A 21,057-nucleotide genomic window follows, 5' to 3' on the forward strand; every position below is an offset into this window, starting at 1 on the left:
CCTGTTTCATGATTTCAGCTGCTGTTTCATGAGAACAATCAAATATCACAAAGAACTCTCTGCCCCTCTTCATCTCCTTGAGTAATGGCCGGGCATCTTTATTTCCAGAGGGCAATTGGCGTATTTTGATTTTAATGTTATACCTTGAAGGGGCTTTGATGAGCTCTTGCAAACGAATTAGACCTAGAAAATGACATCCAATCATTCAGAGGTCCTTTCTCTTCAATGAATCTTTGCTGCCATTTATATTCAACATTTAAATTCACTGTTCTGCAACAAGTGTTACATTTGCACCAACTAATTTGATAGACTGTAACTGATCACATAATTCATTGAGAAAATATATAGATTTTTTTTTCTTCCTTTTCTGAATTTTTTGAAATATACTTTCAAATGAGGTTTTGGGGACTGCCCTATATCAGAGAGTTTTTTTACCAGGGTCATTGGAATTTTTGTTTGCTTTACTATCGTTTTTTAATAATAAGAAAAATAAATTAAGAGAGAAGGCTGAAATATGTATTTGTATGTTAGTGCTATAGCATCTATATTTAGAAATAGAGTAGGAACTATACAGCCTTCAAATAAATTGACACATTTTCCTATGGGAGGGTTCTTTTTGTTGTTAAATGAGTTTTATAATTTAAAACAAGGGTGTGCACCCCAATCTAGATGTAGATTTTGAATAATATATAAAAAGCCATAGCTAAACAATGGGGAGGACTAGGACAAAATCTGCTATCTTTGCATTACAAATGGTAATTAGCCAAGTTGTATATTTCATAATTTTATTTCACATAAAAATTAAAATTTAATGGCAAACTTTGGAAAACATTTTACGACCTCATGTGTTTCATGTAAGTGCACCCTAGTATAAGTATTGTCATTAAAAAACCCCTCTTAAATATCCATGATCACTGAACAATTAAATAGTGCACAAATGGAATAATGTTTCATAAAAAATTCAGCAATTGAACTGTTGCAATACTCAGCAGTATTTTGTTTATTTTTTTATACTTTTTTATTACAGTAGAAGCATAAAACTAACAGGGAAAAAATAAATGATAATGAATAAAGAGTTATCTATTGATTAAAATAAACTAAAGGAAAGGAAAAAAAGATCCTGAGGATAGCAATGTAAAATTAATTTACTGTTAAACATTACTAAATGCATACTGTTAATATGTAAATATCTTGCTTTCAGCTTCTTTGCTGGTCAGTTTTCACCAGCACAGGCATGTTCCAAATGTTGCTTTTAGTACCATGGACAGTGACCATGCAACATAGGGAATTTTGGAAGTTTTGAAAAGTCTATGACCTTTTTTGCCACAGTTGTTAAGTGAATCACTGCAGTTGTTAAGATAGTAACATAGTTGCCAAATGAATCTGACTTCTCCATTCACTTTGGTTGTCAAAAGGTTACCAAAGGTGATCACATGACCCCTGGACACTGCAACTGTCATAAAAACATGCCAAGCATCCAAATTCTGATGAATTGATAATGGGGTTGCTGCTATGGTAAGTGCAAAAAATGGTCCTAAGTCACTTTTTTCACTGCCGTTGTAATTTCCAACTGTCACTAAATTATTTCTTAAAAGTCAAGTCAGTATCGTACTCTAGTATCTGCCTTCCAACCATGTATGCAAATAATTATTCCTTTATGCATATATGTGCAAATACATATTTAAGACTTTTTCCTATTAAGTCAAAAGAGAGCCTCCAAAGAAAGAATTTCAATACAAGCAAGAGTTGTTTAAAAGAACCCTCTTACAAATGGTAATTATGGTAATGAATCTTTAGCAGATTTGTGAACGGACCCATTTGCTTTGCTTTGTATGGCTCCCTTTAACATCTGCAGCATAAGAATTGCACTAATAGAATGCAAACTGGTGTATAAAACAGCATTAAGTATCATTCTAGTTACTCTGATGTGCAGGAGTGATTGCTCTCCTGCCAGCTATTGTCTTTTGCTCAAGGCCTCACACTGAACTTTTTTCCTGGTAGACTGATTTTCTTCTTTCAGTTTTTAAACATCCACAAGCCAATAAAAAATATAAACCATTATGACTATTGAAGTGAAAATTATAGAAGCACTAAACGAATCTGGTTTTGGCTGGATCAAGTTTGTGGGCCTCCTGAAAAGATTTTGAATATAAAAGAAATGTAACTTGGCTGTAAATTGACAGCTTGGCTTAAGCTTCTATTGCCAAAAAGCTTCTTCAGTCATTCCTGAAGGTTATAATAACAGAAAAATGCATAATAATATCTGCTGTAATTACTGTTTAAAACTTCTTGGCTCAAAAAGATCTTTTATCATATGGTGTCCTCAGCAAGAAAAATTCACATTATAGCTGCTGGTGAATTTTAAGGGGAAAAAATGGATTAATTAAGGAAAAGTCTAATCCTACAGATCTCTGTTCATATCTACAAATATGTTCTGCACGGTGACAAGAAAATATTTCAAAAGGAAGAAGAGATTATATTACTTTTCAGCTCCTCCCTTATCATTTTTGGTTCTTTTCCCATTTAGCTCCAAAATAAATGAGAGCTCATCTGATCCAAATATGATCTTGTCATGAGGATTAGAAGGGATCTAACCCTTTGCTGTCTACTCTCTAGCTTGATTTGAACAGGGTTTTCCACTTCTACATGTTGCATGCTGGGAATGGAGAAGGTAGTTAATATCATTGGGTGGTTTTTTTATCCTCTGATAAACTGCAGACATGCCGTCCCTTGATATGCATCCCTGATGCAGACTCAAGGATAGAGTCTGAACTTGGATTCAAATGCCTATTTTGGACTAAAAAAAGTAACAGATAAATAATATATAAATGCTATGTAGGGAAAATATCATTAAAAGAATTCAATATTATTAAATTTGATACAAAAATGGGCTGGCAAACCTACAGAAAAAAATTAAAAATAAAATCCCATGGATTACTTGATTGAATGTCTATGCCATTTTCTTCTATTGGAGATGGTGCAGTGATTAGAATGCAGTATTGCAGGCTAATTCAGCTCACTGCCAGCAGTTTGATTCTCACTGGCTCAAGGTTGACTCAGCTTTCCATCCTTCTGAAGTCGGTAAAATAAAGACCCAAATTGTTGGGGACAATATACTGACTCTGTAAACCACTTAGAGAGGGCTGTACAGCACTATGGAGTGGTATATAAGTCTAAGTGCTATTGCTATTGTTACTGTGTCCCTAATCATGTAAATGGTCGTCTTCTGTTTAGATCCATGGACCTTATTCCCAGGCAAGTATCTAAAGGACAAACTTCCCATAAAATGATATAACCAGCATCAAATAGTAACAAGATAAAACAAAAAAACATAATGAGAAAAACTATAAATGTCTTTAAACAATAAGCACCTCCATGAGACCTCTGTGATGAGGTACTATGAAGCATCATGGAGGTCTCCTGGAGGCCTTGCAAGGTGAGGTGATGTGTCACAAAGACCTGATGAAGGCCTCACAAACAGCAGCAATTGCCTCAGCTGGGCATGCTTCATCAGTGGCAAGAAGATAGAGAGGTTGGTGATAGTGGGGCGCAACATGTCTAGATATTAATGACAGAATGGCAGAGTGGAGGGCAGCCAAAAGAATAGAAATGAGGAGGATAAGTGAGGCGGGAGAGGTTTTTTTTTCCTTCCTGCAAGAGGTAGATTGGGCTGAGTGTCAATAATTAGCCCAAGTTCACCCATTGAGTTTCTGTGGCTCAAGGTTGATTTCAACCTGGTCTTCTTGGTTCTAGTCCAGTATGTTAGGTGAATGCAGCAGAAGAAAGCATAGTGCTTCCAAAGTTCTGATCTAATAATTATGCAGGCTGAAAATCAGGAGCAGGTCTATTAATATAATATTTTTAAATGTTTCACGATACTTACTTGTACTGTCTTCATATACAACTGTTACTATCTTCCAGTTGTAATGTAGCACCAAATCTAAAACTGCCCGGCTGATGGCTACATAGTCTGGGAAGAGGTTGATGTAAAAAGAGTCTTTGAGATCCACTGTTGGATGTTTCCATCGTGTCTGAATATGTGGAACTTCAAGTGCATTGCAAATGGATTGTACTGCACTGACTGATGAGCTGTGGGATGGTCCAAATAGTGCAGCTACCCCCAGAGCAAGCTGGTCACATGCTAAGAGAGAGAGCGAAAGAGAGGGAGGGAGGGAGATGGAGATATAACAACATTTCTAATTTGTAATGTTTTTTCTAACAAGAAAAATGTAATAAAATCATTTCTTTCATTTGAGGAAAAGTAATTACACAGCAGAAAAAAGGGAATTATGTGTTCATCAATTCTTCAATGTTTTAAATTAACCAATGAAGATGCTTCCTGTTACAAAATTCAGCATACAAAATAAATAAGTGCAGTAAAAACAACTAAACCCAAAAAATCATAGGCATACTAATTATAGGTAAATAGTATTAAATATTGAATCAAGTTTTTAAAATGCCAATGTCTAGTAATTTTAGTCTGATTTAATCAGCTATGTTTATTGAGAATTTCTCAAGATAGGTTTAAGCTCAGAATTTTATAACAAATACTTATTTATTTTATTTATATAAGCCCAAAATAACTAATTATTTTGAATATAATATGTATGAGTAAAGCTTTCAATATATCTTGATATATGAGAGTAATTGCTTTATTTTTATTTAATCAAAATACTAATTCTAATTTCTATTTTGTCTAGATCATCCCATGTAAACACATTTTTGCACTGTATACACACAGAAAGTAACAATATATTTTTAAAGTTAACAAGAGTTTGAAACATCTGAGGAAATATACAGTTTTTCCACACACACAAATATTTTTAGGTATAACTATGAATAACAATTTTGTCTGACATACTGTTTTCAGCTCTAAACCTTCCTGTTTTTTAGGAAGATTTGGTTTAACTACTCTACAATTTTGATTGATTGATGGATTGATTATGTGCAATCAATATACATTGAGTGACTTATGTGCAATTAATTTTTTACTCCTAGAGACCACACTGATAGATTTTCTCCATGACAACCTATTCCTAACCTAGTCTTCATCACCAGGGTAACTGAATCTATTGGTTGTCTTCTTCTCTTTCTTTCCCAGCATTAGTACCTTCTCCAGAAAACTAGGTCTTTGCATAATGTGTCCAAAGTAGGATAATTTGACCCTATTATTTTTCCTTCTTTTAAACACTCAAGACCCTCTGAAAATCAACCTATACTATCACTTTCATCATCCTTTCTTCCCCTTCTTTCTGTTTCCTTGAACTAACCAAGGAAGGCAGTTTGGGAGACTATTGGACTATTATTTGTTTTTATTGCCCAATTTTGGCAGTACAGTAAAATGATGCTTTGGATTGTATGTGGTCCGTGGTTTGTCCTTTGTCCTTTTCTGTATTGAGAGTATTATAAATAATCAACTAGGAGACACCTGACTTTTTTATGAGCCAAGATCAGCCAATATAATACAATTATTCAAGATGATTCAGAAGCTGTTTACAGGATGTTGTCAAGAGGATTGACATAGGACTGTTATGCACCTAGAGCATTATTTTGGCAATGTTTTTGGCAACATCAGCAGACTAATTTGATTAAAGTTGGAGGCTATGCATTTGTCAGTTCTTCCTCAAAAATTCAGAGATTCCTTTATATATACAATTAAATAATAAGAGAATTTTTAAATTGTTCCAAATCCCAAAATCTTTATTAAAAGATATTCAGATCACAAATCCAATCTCTGGTGATAAAAAGATAATTGTGCTTCAGTGAACTATTTTCTTCTGTCCTTAGTCTCTCATGGAACCCATCAAGAGTTCTGTGGAATACAGTTTGAAAAGTCCTGCTATAATATATGAATCAAGAATAAGATATTGTATAAAATTAAGGAAATTGACCATGCTCAATCTACAAAGGTAAGATTGAGCAAATAATTACCCAGTATTAGATCTTTTCTATCCAACCACAATCTAATGAGTGTGGGACCATTAATCCATCTTTCAAAAGAGATAATCTTTCAAATGAGATAAAATATAGGATAGAAGAACCCTAACATTATATTTTCCCTGGAGGAGATTATAAAGATGGGTTTTATTTATTTATGTTTATTTTATTTGTTATCATTTTTATTTAAGAGGTTTTTAGCTGAATAAGAATAATGCAAATTTTGAATTTAAAGACAAAAGAACAGGGGGAGGTAATCAAAAACTGAAAAAGAAAGAAAAAAAGAAAGAATAAAATAGTAAAGAAGTGGCAATATTAACAGTAATAATAATAATACTTTATTTGCGGTCACAGACCAAAACACAAGTACAACAAAAGAAGAACATGGGAAAATTAATCATGAACAATTGGTCACCAAAAGCTTGACTAAGGGGAATTACAGCGTTCTCCTCTGATGGTTACAGCTCTTTAAAAAAAATGGAAACCAAAGAAGTGATATATGAGGAGCCATCCCCTAGACAATATAAGAACAAATTATTAGCATTGGGTCTAGAAGGGTCTGTTTCAAGGAGAGACAGTAACTTAGATCTGCCTGCGTTATACATAGGGCAGTATAAAAGGACATGCTCCACAGTTTCAACCTCAGCTCTGTCACAGGGGCATAGCCGCTCGTTAATCGGGAGCCTCTTAAATCACCCATCCAGGCAATATTAACTGTAGTTATAAGTACCGTACATTTGTATTTTTATCTTCTCTAAGATGACATCATAATTTTCTAATTTCTGTATTCTACCCTTTCTAATCATCAAATCCACAAATCACCAGTTCACTTTTTCCAGAAAAAGTCCATTAGAGACTTCCAATTACTAATAATTGTAGTCACTGATCTTTCTTTAAGCAAATAAGTTGCAATCTTTGCTAATTCTCTCTTCTTCACCAACCATTCCTCTACCGTTGGTATTTCAAAGTCTTTCCATTTTTGCACATATCGTAGTCTCAAAGTGGTAATTGTATATGAAAGTAGTCTTCCATAGATTTTTCTAATAGTGTAATAGTACAAGCAAAAAAGTTTTAATGGAATATTAGTCTTTAAAATTCTTGTATGATTGTACGCATCTGAACCCCAAATTTTCTGGCATTTTTTACAAGGCAATCAGGCATAATAAAATGACCCTATTGTCCACATTTCCAACAAAATGGAAGTACCTTTATATATTCCAGATAATATTTTTGGAGTCATATTCCAATAGTATATCATTGTATAAAACTTCTCTTTTAAATTATAATGTAATGTGAACTTCAATTCTTTCAACCACTGTTCAAACAATATGTTATAAACAAAGTTCATAGCCCTTTTTATCATACAGACTATCACTTACTCTTCCTATGTTTTGAATTTCAGCAAAATCTTATAATTTCAGAAATTATAATATTGAACAATAATTTAAATGTTACAACTAAGTCTAACTTTACCTTTTGCTTCAGTGAGACATTTCAGCTACACTTTAGTAGCCTAAAGATGCTCTAGCAAATTTTTACTGAATAACATATAGCAACTGATCATCTTTATAAATAAAAGATTGGAATACATATAATAGGGAAGCTACCTTAATTATAATAGAAACATACTGATATTTGCTGGCCTAGTAGAAAATCATAAAATAAAGGAATAACTAAGTCTCCCAACTGATAGCATGCTGAAACATTAGCATTTATTTTAACTTGTCTCTAGTATTTAACTGAGCCAAAATACTTTTGCTGATATAATAAATAAATTATAAATAAATAAATAAAATTAAGTACAGTTCAACATTGTATCAAAGAGCTATTTCTCATATCTTGAAAAACAATCAAAATCATGTGATTTATTATATATCTTCAATCACAACAAAGATAATTAAGAACATATGACTGTACTTAAAACATCTCATAATTCTAAAGAAGATCCTGACACAATTAAGTCATCTATAAAACCACTCAAGCAAAAGCTGAAAAAGAATGGGAGAATGATATATCTTCATTATGATAAATATAGCAGGTATATCTGATCAAATTAAGGTAATGTCTAAGCAAATGTTCTACATTAGTGTTATTGCCAGTAAAGCTCATAACATTACGTGCTTAGAATGGTTCCATATGTATAGAATAAAGGCATTTGGGACGTTTGAATTAAATATCTGAATGATTTTTTTAATATGATAAGGACATTGGATGCACACATCCTAGAATCCCAAGATACTAAACTAAGAGGCATTTTAATTTTGTAAAGCTGAATTAGGAACAATGTCCTTCAAAAAGTACATTTTTTGGAAAAAATAAACCGAGAAGATTTTTAAAAGTGCAATTTTATCAAGATAATACTAAGCTACTTTACAACCCTCCCTCTAACTAATTATTCCTCTAATAAAACTTTGAAATAACTAAAAATAGGGATCCTTCTTCAGGTTTATTTATTAAATTTATATGCTACCCATCCCACTTTTGAAGTGACTGCATGGCTTAAAAATGGTTTGATCTCAGAGCATAAACCAATAAAATAAGTAATCAAGTATATTCAGTAAATAATGGCTTCTAAAGTTCTGCATATCCAATAGTTTTATGAGCAATTATATTTAACATGTTTGCCATGCTGTTGTGAGGCATGTAATTATTATTTAGTTTATAGTAATAAAGTTTATTTTTCTAAAATAACGAGCTAAATCTAACTTTTTCCTTTTTTAATTGTTAAACCTTTAAGTTCCACTTTTAAATTTTATGTCTTTGAGATTAAAACATTTAAGGCTAAATTTATAATGCAGACCAATCTTCTCCAAAGTGGAATCCAGAAGTGTTGGTCTTCATTTCCATAATTCTTATCCAGCATAATTAACAACTTTGCTAGTTCAGGATTTGGGGATGTGAAGTCTGATATACCTAAAAAAATGCCACACTTAGAAAAGTGAAATAAACTTTAGTCCATACCCATATGAGCAGGTCTATATTTAAGAAAATGTCCATCTAATTAGAAGGGCTTAACTGAAAATATATGGCAAATCCTCACAACAATGTCACAGGCAAAGGGAAGTGTGACAAAGATTAAATATCTCTCTAAAAACGACATATCTCTGGTGGTGAACTTTAGAATGTAGACACTATTAAGAATGTAAATTATGGTTTAAAATCCTGACATACTCAAAATAGTAGAAAAAAATCCATTTGCAAGTAAGAAAATGTTTGAATTTCTGTCACAATCTATTATTATCATAAAGCTAAATATTACCATAGAAGGTAAGTTTAGTGTGGCTTTCTAGGTATTTCAATACTGCAGCACTTGCAGCTATTTTAACTCTTACACAAATAATTGAATGATTTCAGATAATTACACAATGCTCAGTATGTGGGTGAAAAAATATGATTCCATCACAGGGAGAGAAAAGTAGACATTTAATTAACTAAATGGAATTATGTGTGGATTAACTACTGCAAAAACAGAAATTTTAGAGAAAAAAGCGGGCAGACTCAATAAGGCATTACAATGCTGAGATAGTTACCTCGTCTTGAGGCTTCAAAACTATCGAAGAGATTAATTCTCTGGATGTCATAGGTCAATGTAGTATTAGGCATCAGTGTTCTGTTTCTGTTAATATTGGTGACTGCAAACTTGAAAGCTAGTTCTTCAACATTAACAGGTTCATTTTCCACCATTTCAAATATCCCCCCTGCAAAAATAGAGACAAGAAAAGAAAGTTATCCTAATTCTAGTTTGCTATAAAATCAACAATATGGAATCCTTGAATATCAAAGTGTTGAGTAGAGCAACATTTTTCAATCTCAGCAACTTTAAGATGCATGGACTTTACCTTCTAGAATTCCCTAACCAACATGGAGAACATCTTAAAGTTGCTGAGATTGAGAAACAGTGCACTAGTTAGTTCAAGATAGAGCATGGCTAGAGAGTCATATGCAACACACAATCAGCACACCTGTTGTAGCCTTCCAGAGCATCCCTAGAGTGATGGGGCCAAATATTTAAAAATATTTTTGCACTTGGGTGTTGGTTAGTTGGTTGATTAGCACATCATTTCTGCCCTAAACCTTGATATGTTTAAGCTTTAAACATTTTTAAAATCTTTGAAAATGATCCACTTAAAAATGTACAACTTCACAGAATCATGGAATGTATAACATGTATAGTGGTGTTTACGTTCATCCACACAAAAGCCAATTCTCCAATTTTTACTCAAAATACCATGGAAAATGAGCCAGATAAGCTGACCCACATTTTTCATTGTATTTTGGTTAAAAGTGTGAGGCTCTGCTTATCTGTGGATGGGCTTGCAATACAAGCATATATTGTAAATACAGGTGCAATACTTTCAAAAAATACCATACATACTCATGGATAAGCCCATCCATAGATAAATAAAACCCAATTTTAGGGAGCATATTGACACCCTAAATGACAGTCTATTCCACCAGATGATGATCTTGTATGAACCTTCTTCCTTAGACACTAAGTTCACACCTGATAATTATTATTATTCAGATACAGGTAGTCCTTGACTTATGACCACAACTGAGCCCAATATTTCTGTTGCTAAGTGAGACATTTATTGAGTTTTGCCTCATTTTACGATCTTTCTTGTCACAGTTGCTAGTTAAGTTGTTAAATTTAAGCGAAGTGAATCACTGCAATTGTTAAGTTAGGAACTCAGTTGTTAAATGAACTTGGCTTCCCCTTTGTTTGTCAGAAGGTTGGAGGACACCATGAGTCAGTTGCAAAAATGGTCATAAGTTACTATTTTCAGCACCACTGCAACAGTCACGAAATGAATTGTTATAGGTCAAGGACTACTTGTATTTGAAGATTGCTAACATATTTCCTCTTCTGCATGCTAAAAACAACGCTTCCTCACAGAGCTAACTTTCATGCCTCTCACCAACTTAATGGCCTTATTCTGAACTTCTTCCAACTGGTCATTGTCCTTTTTGAACGGTGGTACCCATAACAGATATAATTCAAATATCTGCAACGACTATAAAAATACTGAATTAAAAAGGAAAAACTAAAAGTGGCTTCCAAAGCTGCTTTTGATTTTCACATATCATTTACTCATTTAATGTTAATCACTAAAGAATAAATGGGATTTTTCAATCATTGACTCCACGTGTAAAATTTATGACTGACATAACTTATATTTCTCAGACAAGAAAATGTAATCTTGTAATATATTGCAATGGGCTTTGATTTCAGTATGTCCCATGAATAGAGAGCTCTTTTGAAATTATGAAACAACACAATTAACATTAAGCAAAAACTAAAATCAATTCAGTAATGTTAAAATAAATTAAATTAACCAAACTTGGTGAAAGAGAGAGAGTTTCATAATTTTCTTGAATATTGAAGATGTGCTGAATTAAGTAATTTCCTTTAGGAATGCATTTCGTAGGCACTCACATCTCATAAAAGAAGGATCTGACATACTGAATATTCCAGCAGCAGCAGATTCTTCTTCAGATTCTTCAAAAGGGACTACTATTATTATTGTGGTGGTGATCATATCTGGCTTTATTTTGTATAACTCAAAAGTATCATATATAATGCTCCTATCCTCGTGCTATAATTAGATAGGCAAGTTCACTGACCACTTTTCAGTCAGGCTTTAAGCTATTAATGGCTTCAAGGGTCAACATCAGCTCTCTATATTGTATCTGGTTGGCAGCTGGTTTACTAATCCCACTGGCTCAGGAACAAGCACAGTTGATGCAGCAGCCATACATGTATCAACATGTAGCTATGCTCTTTAAGCCCAGTGATAGGTGGAGTCAATAAACATTCCCACATTGTGAATCTGCTCTTTTTAGGGGAGGGCAACTCTCTTCAAATACATTTCACCTCATTCCAAGTACATCTTTCTCCTTACAAACATCACCTATGTCTTATCTGGATTAATTTCAGCTTATTCTCCCTCATCCAACCCATTATTGAGTTCATGCAACATTAAAAGGTGCATTGAGAGCCTTCTTGGAAATATATGGTAATAAACAATAGAGCATCTCATTCCAAAGTTTTTAATGACCATGCCTAATACTTTTATGAAGAAGTAAATAATGCAAAGGACTAAATTAGCCTTCAAATTGGGCTCAGCTCCTTTGAGGTAGTGGTACTATTCTACCAGTTTGGTCCAGTCCTGACGTACCGGTAGCACAAAAGATCAACTGAGACTCAACCGGTTCTCTCTGATGAGCTGCTGTTGGGCCCACCCAGATGTGATATTCAGCGGGTTCTGACCAGTTCTGGAGAACCGGTAGTGGAAATTTTGAGTAGTTTGGAGAACCGGCAAATTCCACTTCTGACTAGAGATTTTACAGTATCCTTCCCCTGCCACGCCCACCAAGCCACACCCACAGAACCGGTAGTAAAAAAAATTGAATCCCACCACTTGGCCCATCCACCCTCTGGGCTCCCATACTGACCTTTATTCCCTGCTTTTGAAGCACAGTTGCTTTACGCGGCACAGCAGATTGCTGCACGTCAGCTGTTGAAGCTACAGGGATTGCAGAAGGTGAGTAGGAAAGCCTCTGTGCATGCGCCAAACACGCCCACCAAGCCACGCCCACTGAACTGGTAGTAAACCTCTTTGAAACCCACCACTGCCTTGAGGCATTATGTTCATTTTCCTTTTTGAAATTAAAAAAAAATGATTGTTTTTTTGTGTTTTTATCAAAGTTAGAGCAAGGGGATACAACCTTCCCAGATTTGTGAGAACCAGATGAGTCTATTACGATCACATTACAGAGGTGTCAATAGCTACTACTACTACTGAGAATCAAGATGCTTAAGTAATTTTTTTATTTTATATTTACACAGATATTACATACTGAGAGGAGGAGGAAGCTGGCTGCTGCTGGAGCATGCTACAGCAGCTCCTCTTGGTTTTATCTTATTTTATCAACTTTTAGTACTCCCATTGGATCTTTTTTATTTAGATAATATTTTGGGGGGAAGATAATAGCATAGACCACAACACAGACAAAAGTTTTTGTCTTGCTGGGGACTAATAAGGCATGGGAAAAAGAAAGAAGCACCATGGCACCAGCCCAGGATCTCTCCCACCAGTGAAGACTACAAAACAACCAAGAATTGAGGAGCACTTTGCTGGCAAGAGATCTGTAAATAAAACTAACCCCCCTCCATTTCCAACAATCTTGAGAAGTTAGAACGGGACCTGCAAAGAGATCTGACAAAACAGCAGATATTAGACTTTCCCGATCTAGTGGGAGAGGAGCGAAATGACAGCCAGATTTTTTCACAAACAGCTAGGTCAGCTACAGCTGATATGGAGACAGTGATAAAGACTAAAAAGGTTAACAATAAACTAATTCAGAATGAGGAGAGCTTACTGTTGTGAATGAATAAAGTAAATAAGCCCAAATACAAAGTATGTTTAGAAACCCCCCATTTTATTTTTCCCCAAAAAAAAAAAAAAATTTATTAAAAAAAACCCCCACAAACCACCCCAAAAACCCCCCCTAATTTTTATAACCTTAAACCCAAAACATATAATAATAATTAAAAAAAAAACCAAAAAAAACCAAAAACCCCCCCCCCCCCCCCCCCCCCCCCCCCCCCACCCTTTAAAAAAAAAAAAAAAACTCCTTCAACCCCCCTCCCCCCCCCCCCCCCCCCTTACCATGGGAGAATACAACAGAATTTATGGCAAAACAATGCCTTCTCACAGGCGCAAATGGTTGTCTCAATATTTGAACAATTAATAACCATTCAACATGATGTAGAGACACTAAGGAAAGATATCGCTGTCTTTCCGCAAGCACAGCATCGGGCTACAGACACCCCCACCAACGTTCTTACAGCAGACCTGGGTAAATCCCATACCCAGGATAAGGAAGAAGAAAAAGAGCAAAGACCCAGAAAACAGTTCAAAAACATGTTAAAAAGCCCTCTCAGAAAAACAGACCTTCTCCAGACAAGGCAACAAGAGGAGGAGGTATCAATAGAGAAGTTTCATTGGAAGCCAGGAAAGCAGCTCCCCTGCAATCACATCGCTCATTGCAAACACAACAGATTGCTTTTAGAATCCATATGAACAGACTTAATTATGGACGCTGGAATACTAAGAGTGCTATACTAAATTCCCTAAGCCAGCTTCTTCAGTTCCACCAGGGGCAGATTAAAGATATTGCATACTTTTTAATTGATTCAACCAACTATTTTATGCCTTTTTTGCTAGATATCTTGGGAATTTTGTGTTGTCCTTTTCTCTTCCAGATTGAATTTTACCATTCTATTCATTTTTGAAGTTGATGTCTAAATATTATCTAACATTTTTTCAAACAGTATGAATAGCTGTATTCATGAATAAAAATGATACATGTTAGACATTCACTGAGTTATGTTCCCCTACTTAATTGATCATTATTAAACTTCACCAGCAATATTTTTATTGTCTGGAAGTCTATGGTCTGTGGTTCTTTTAATGAGTAACAGACAAGTAGCTTCTGTCTGAAATGACAGAAAGCAAGTTCATTATCCTTTTTAAAAAGCACTGCTGAGAAATTTAGGAACATTAATTATGTCAGTTGAGCCATTGGGAAATATCTTCAGGCCTGAAAGTCTAACAAAACAAAAAACTCAAAGAGGAATTACTAAACTTCAAATCCTATTAGACCATAGTAAAGCTTTAAGATCCATTTAAACCAATCTCTGGATTGTGCCATGGCTCCAAGCAATCATTCTAGGCCAGAGTTACTGATTCAAGTTTCATTTTATTATGATTGTGTCCTCCAACAAATCTGAGTCAGAGCACACTTAAAGGGATTTGGTTCATTTGATTTAGATTCCAACAGGCCCAATCATTGTTCTTTGTTCACACAGTAAAATGTGATTTGGTTAATAACTTTTAAGTTATTGAAAGGTAATGTTTGAAACTAGTATGGGTATGTATACAAAGTAATTTGGTAAAATTACTTTAAATACTCATAGGATTAATGGAGGCAGCCTTGCAACTGTTTGACTTTCATGTGATGAGGAAATACACTTATATTTTGAGAAGTGCCATATGAAATGTTAGGAGATGCTTCTCTAACAATACAAATTTATAACCCTTTAATTCCATATTATACAGGAACTGCATGAGAGATGAGCCAAGTGCTTCTGCTTTTACATTTACTTGAATACTCAAACTGCCATAAAAATCTATTTTTATAATTGGTATAGTTTAATTTGTTAGAAATATATTGGAGCCTGTCTCAGCAGCACTTGACTTGGATGAGGTCATTCTGAGGTGTCCTCGGTTGCATGTTCCTATCATTTCAGAAATTAAAGGCTATGGTAGTATATCAATAGAGATGATAGATTAATTTAATTTAATTGATTTAATTTTTCAATGTTCATTTCCTCTGATGTGAACTTGATTGCAATATTCAAAGTAATGGTTCAATTCATATAAATATTTCTAAACCATGAACATTTTTCAATGGATAAAATTTTCAGATTCAATGAAGACATCTTTTCCCAATAAAATATCTCACAAAGGTATTGAACTTGATTTCCACTTCTTGGTGACATGCTTTGCTGCCTCAGGCCATTGGTTTGTTGTGATGTCAAGACAGTTATGAAGGTTTGGTAAACTTGGCCCAATTGGCAAATACAACTCATCATTGATATCAGTGGGTGTCGGTCTGAGGGCATATTGGCCAAAATTTGTCATGCAGACAGTACTCAAAAGATAATTCCTGACTTGCCCTTTTGCAGCGGGAGAGGTAGCTTTCTATCTGTGATCATCAGGATTCCTGGGGCACCAGAAAGTTTGACATAGAAGCTTAGAAGGTGTAGCTCCTCCTGGTAAGGACCTCAGCATCACTGGTCAATTTTAGCTGTGTCAGGGCCACAATCATTGGTAATATTATCTGTTAGTTAACTAGCAGAGGCAGCAGAAGCAGCAGCATCCTGTCAGGTACAATGTCACAGAAATAGGCAAGCTGCAGAAAAGGTAACAGTAGTATTGCCACTGTTACATTTTAAAATAATAATGATACCTGAAAAGAATGTAATAATGACATTGACAAAATTATCATCAGTAAATTGCAAAGAGCAGATTTACTTGGAATAGATTATGTCCTGTGACAATACCTTCAAAACAACTTTTGCTTATCACAGAAGGACTCAACAGCTTGTCAAAATGCTAAATCCAGCCTAAATATCGGTCTGACTGTGCGACCAGTTTATTGGACAAAAAATAGACTCAAAAGAGAGCAAACTACCCAGAAGTTCATGTAGAATGTGGAGACTACCTAATTAAACTCAAAAATTACAGTTGCTGACATTATGAGGTACGTGATTAAGACTGCAAAACACAGTATTTTCTGAGAAATCTAGGAAATCATTGCCTGAATTTGTGGGATCAATTTTTTTTATCATTCAGCCCAGCTCTGTCTGACTTCTACAGATGTGAGTCTATGCTGTCTTGATCCTGCCTGTGTAGCTTCTTTTTTTCTCTTTATCTGATGACTATTCTGAAATAAGCAAGATACTTACACCTTGCATAAGAACACTTTCCAAAGTTATGACATAGTTTCAATTCAAACTGCACAATTTTATACATGCACAGAATTTGGGGGAAATATTGGGAAATTATTGGGAAGTTGGTGGAGTGTTTAGAATGCAGTATTGCAGGCTACTTCTGCTGATCACCGGCTGCCAGCAGTTTGGCAGTTCAAGTCTCCCCAGGCTCAAGGCTGACTCAGCCTTCCATCCTTCTGAGGTTGGTAAAATGAGGACCCAGGTTGTTGGGGGCAATATACTGACTCTGTAAACCACTTAGAGAGGGCTGTAAAGCACCGTGAAGCAGTATATAAGTTCTATTGCTATTGCTATTTTAAAATGCTTATTTTGAGGGTGACTAATATATGTGTATATCTCTACCCACAACACACACAATACAAATATGGAAACTAATGGAACAACAATGGGAATTGTTGTTTGGCCTAAATATTGACTTTTTCACCCCCTTTTAAAAGAATTTCAACTCATGAATTGACAAACCAAAGTAAACTGGCAATTCTTTCTTACTTCATTTTTTATTTTATTTTTTCTAATTTATTTTTGGGCACAAGGTATAGAGTTTTAATTAAATCTTTTAAGCAATTACTATTATTTGCATATGACACAATTATCTATAGTTAGTTTAGCTATGGTTTATCAAAGCAACATTTCTGGGATAATATATTAAAGCACCAATTAGCCACAGGGATGATTCATCAACACTCTTGACTAAAATATTGTCAATATAGTTAGGTTAAGGTCTAGGGTTCATGGGATTACAGTCATATTCTTGTTTCAAGTTTTGCAATTCTTCCCTTCCTTCATTGTTTTCAATGGAAATTCTCTTTGTAATCTACACTCAGTTGTAGAGAACGATAAATACACTTTCTGGTAATAATAATCAGCATTAAATACAAACAAATGCTTAGTAGAAATTAATTCACAATTAATTCAAACAGACATTTGGTAAGTTTAATGATATGTATTTACATAATGTGCATGACAGTATCCAATCAATTTAGCTGGGAAATTTGACAAACATTTTATGTGAATTAATTTCTAGATTAGAAATTACAATTCCAGCCTAAGATTTTAGCAACACACATCTAAGCACTTTTGCAGATCACAGCAAAAGGGAAAAGAAATCAGTTCTATATGTTAATAAGTAATGGTTGATCTCAACATAACCTGTATGAGTTATGTGCTGATTCTTATAAGTCCTGGTCATCTTCAATATAACAGAGCAAGAAGAGTTCAACCATGTATGGATGTGTAAATCATGATCATCTTTCTAATGAACAATAGTTTAGCCTTGATCTGTACTTGATCTGTAAAGATCTGTACTTCAATCATTCACAGACAATGAGGCAATACAAACAGCAAACAACTACTGTGCAAAATAGTGTCAGAATTTTACAGTCAACTTTCACCTGTAAGCAGTAGCTATCATTCAAAAATGGAAGAAACTGTTCAGTACAGACAAAGAAGACAACTAAGGGGTAAAAACTCATTTAAACATCGATTGTAGGACTGGTCAGGAATGAAAAAAATGAAAACATAACTGGAAAAAAGCCTAGGTAATGCTTTGTTCTTTGTAATCTCAGCTCATTGGCTGCATAATATAGTAGACTGGGCTTAGCTTGCTGAATTATAATGTTCAGTTTCTTGACCAGGCATCAACTAATTTACTAAATCAAAATTATGTACAGTATTTGTTCATAAACTATGTAATCTTTATATTCCATTTTAACATTAGTAGAAAAAGACTAATACAGAATGCCTATGGTTTATCTTTTAAAAAGATGCTCAAAAAGAAAAAAAATTATGTAGCATTATGTAACATTGTTGATAACTATGAGGACACAAAATTTCATTGATGTAACTTTAAAGTAGGCATTTATAAAAGTACTGTAAAGAAGTAAATGCTTATAAGGCAAAAATTCTGGCTTGTACCCACTATAATTTCACTGCAAACCCAACAGCAGCACCACTTGAGAAATTCAGATTGTAAAATTTATGATAAATTATTGAGAACAGATATTTTGGGTTAAGTGGCTTTCATCCCATCTTCTACTTCCAAAGCCAATGTAAATTTGTCTTTTCCACAACTGAATGGACATCTTGAAAACTTTCTCCTCATTTACATAGGAGTCTTTTCATTAGTATTGCATAATTTGAGATATGTAGTATACTTGTATATACTTTTAAATAGAACAAATATCAAAATATACACAAGTAGCTGGTTTTTCCATTGCAGCCGCAAAATGCCATTTCAACATTCAAACTATTATATTTACTAAACATTGGATTGTGCTACTCTATGCTTAGTTCAACTAATTTTATACAATTATATTCTGCATTATGTGGATAGACTGTATTATGCAAAATTATCTCTCTCACACACTCATACTTGTACATAAGGTAAATACAGTTTATTTACTCCTTCTGGATACTCAAAAAGTATAAGAAACTGTAATTTTGCCTTTTCCTATCCTACAATTTTAGGGAATGTGGTTTAAAGGCATGAAAGCAGTATTCAAGTTCTGACATACCGAAACTGATGAAATAATTATGTTAAAGTTGAATAAAATGAATAGCTTAAATGGGCTTCTAAGATCACTTGCTATGAATCTTATTTAGAAAATGTAACAGGCCTCCTCACTCTGCTAAATCTATATGTACTGAACTCAACTCCCAACTATTTCAGCCAGTGATCATGCTAACTGGGTGTGACAGCAACAGTATTCAAATATATATGGAGAGAATTGTGTTGAAACGGGTTATTTTATCCTTCCCTCATCCATGCTGTCTAAGAAGTGTGCTAACACAGTGACATTTTCTTTCCTCTTGCAATAGAAAGCGCACCAACGTGCCTACCGTCCCTGTCCTATTGTTTCTCTTATTCTTTTATTTTTCTTATATGTACCCATTTCATGTATTCACAACTATGTATACACTTATACTTATTATCTTGCAAACAATTGGCAAATCAAATAAATAAATAAATAAATACCTAGATTCCTTAGTGTTGGTGAGTTAACTATAGATTTTCTTATGTAGTTCCCAATATAAAATACAAGACTTTAATAGTACTGGCTAGAAGTCACAAGTACCTGTGGGCTAATCACAATGTTCCCCACAACCACTCTCAATTTACAAATCAGAGAGGTTATTATGTTTTTTTACTTCAGGTTAAAAATCTACAATTTTCTCTTTATGTCTATCGAAGTGACAATGGCAAAGCCATCCATTATACTATGTGAGAGAAGGCACTCGTAAACCACTATTGTACTATGATGGCACATAATCAATCAAACTATCAAAGTATTTATAAAGCAGTTTTCCGAGTTCTCCAAACAAGTAGCACATGTATGACTTTGTGGTCTGAATACAAGGTACCGTATTTGCCGGCGTATAAGACTACTTTTTTGCCCTAAAAACATGCCTCCAAGTGGGGGTCGTCTTATACGCCGGTAAATACATTGTCACTCGGTGCAAGAGCGACGGGGCGGAGCTCCGCAACTTGCGAAGCCCCTTCAAGCCCAGCCGAAGTCTCTCTTCCTCCTCCTCCTCCCACCCACCCACCCACCCTCCGCCCGGCTCGGGCGCTGCATGAGGCCAATCTGGAGGTGGGGTGGGGTGGAGCGGGAGGGTCTCTGGCGGGGCCGCCGCCAGCCAGCCCCGAGCCGCGTAATGGCCCGGGAGTGGGGGGAGAAGGTGGTGGGGTGGACTGTGGCGCCCCTCCTTCTGGGCAGCGGGCGGGGGCGGCAATTTGCTCTCCCGCTTCTCCCTCCCTCTTTGAAAGACCGGGAGGGCTGTGCTTGGGGCGGGGGTGTCCTCAGGAAGTTCCTGATGGGACCCCGCTGGGCAGGGCCACCCGGCTCCCGAGCTGCTTTCCAGGGTCCCCTTGGGAAGAAAAGGGTCCGGTGGGCGGTGGAAGAAGGCGAGCGCCTCCTCCCGCCCCTGTCCCGTCCCGTCCCGTCCCTCCTCTTGTCCCCTCCTCCCTCCCCCGCTTAAGAGAGAAAGATCTGCCTCCCCTGCACCGAAGCTTCCACCCGGCGCCGCGTCTCCTGCCAGCGGGCGCTTGCGACTTGGGAACCGGCCAAGCGACTTTAAAACCGAGCGGAGGCCAGAGATAGCCGGAATTACCCTCCACACCACACACACACACACACACACACACAGAGAGAGAGAGAGAGAGTTGGCAGCTGTCCATCCCCCACCCTTGGAGTCCCGATGGCACGCACGCGGGCTGTCACAAAGAAAGGGAGAGGAATTGAGTGCCAGCCTGAGAAAGGCGAAGCTGCCTCTCTAAAGCATTTTGGTGGCTTTGTAAGTTTGGGGGAAAGGGGTTGGGGGTGTCAATCAAGAATTATATCCAGAATACCCCAAGTGTTACAACTTACCAGATTTGCCGCGTATGAGACGACTTTTTGCCTTGAAAAGCATGCCTCCAAGTGGGGGGTGTCTTATACTGCGTAGTATATAACAAAAACTATATTTTGAGTGGAAATGTTGGGGCTCGTCTTATACGCCCAGTCGCCTTATACGCCGGCAAATACGGTACTCTTCATTTA

General features: G+C 35.7%; 1 protein-coding gene across 1 annotated transcript in view; it reads right to left on the reverse strand.

Annotated features, from left to right (window-relative positions):
- GRIK1 (glutamate ionotropic receptor kainate type subunit 1) overlaps window positions 1–21,057 on the reverse strand; it is a 212,574-nt gene that overhangs the window by 58,844 nt on the left and 132,673 nt on the right. The window contains exons 2-4 of the mRNA XM_087966673.1: window positions 9,468–9,635; window positions 3,884–4,141; window positions 2–183 (exon numbers count right to left, since the gene is read on the reverse strand). Of these exons, the coding sequence (XP_087822799.1) occupies window positions 2–183; window positions 3,884–4,141; window positions 9,468–9,621 (594 nt within the window). The 5' untranslated portion in view covers window positions 9,622–9,635. The remainder of the gene's footprint in view (window position 1; window positions 184–3,883; window positions 4,142–9,467; window positions 9,636–21,057) is intronic.

The sequence above is a fragment of the Notechis scutatus genome, chromosome 5 (assembly GCF_049901735.1).
Source record: "Notechis scutatus isolate UNSWTSFEM ecotype Mainland chromosome 5, rNotScu1.2, whole genome shotgun sequence".
Classification (NCBI taxonomy): domain Eukaryota; kingdom Metazoa; phylum Chordata; class Lepidosauria; order Squamata; family Elapidae; genus Notechis; species Notechis scutatus.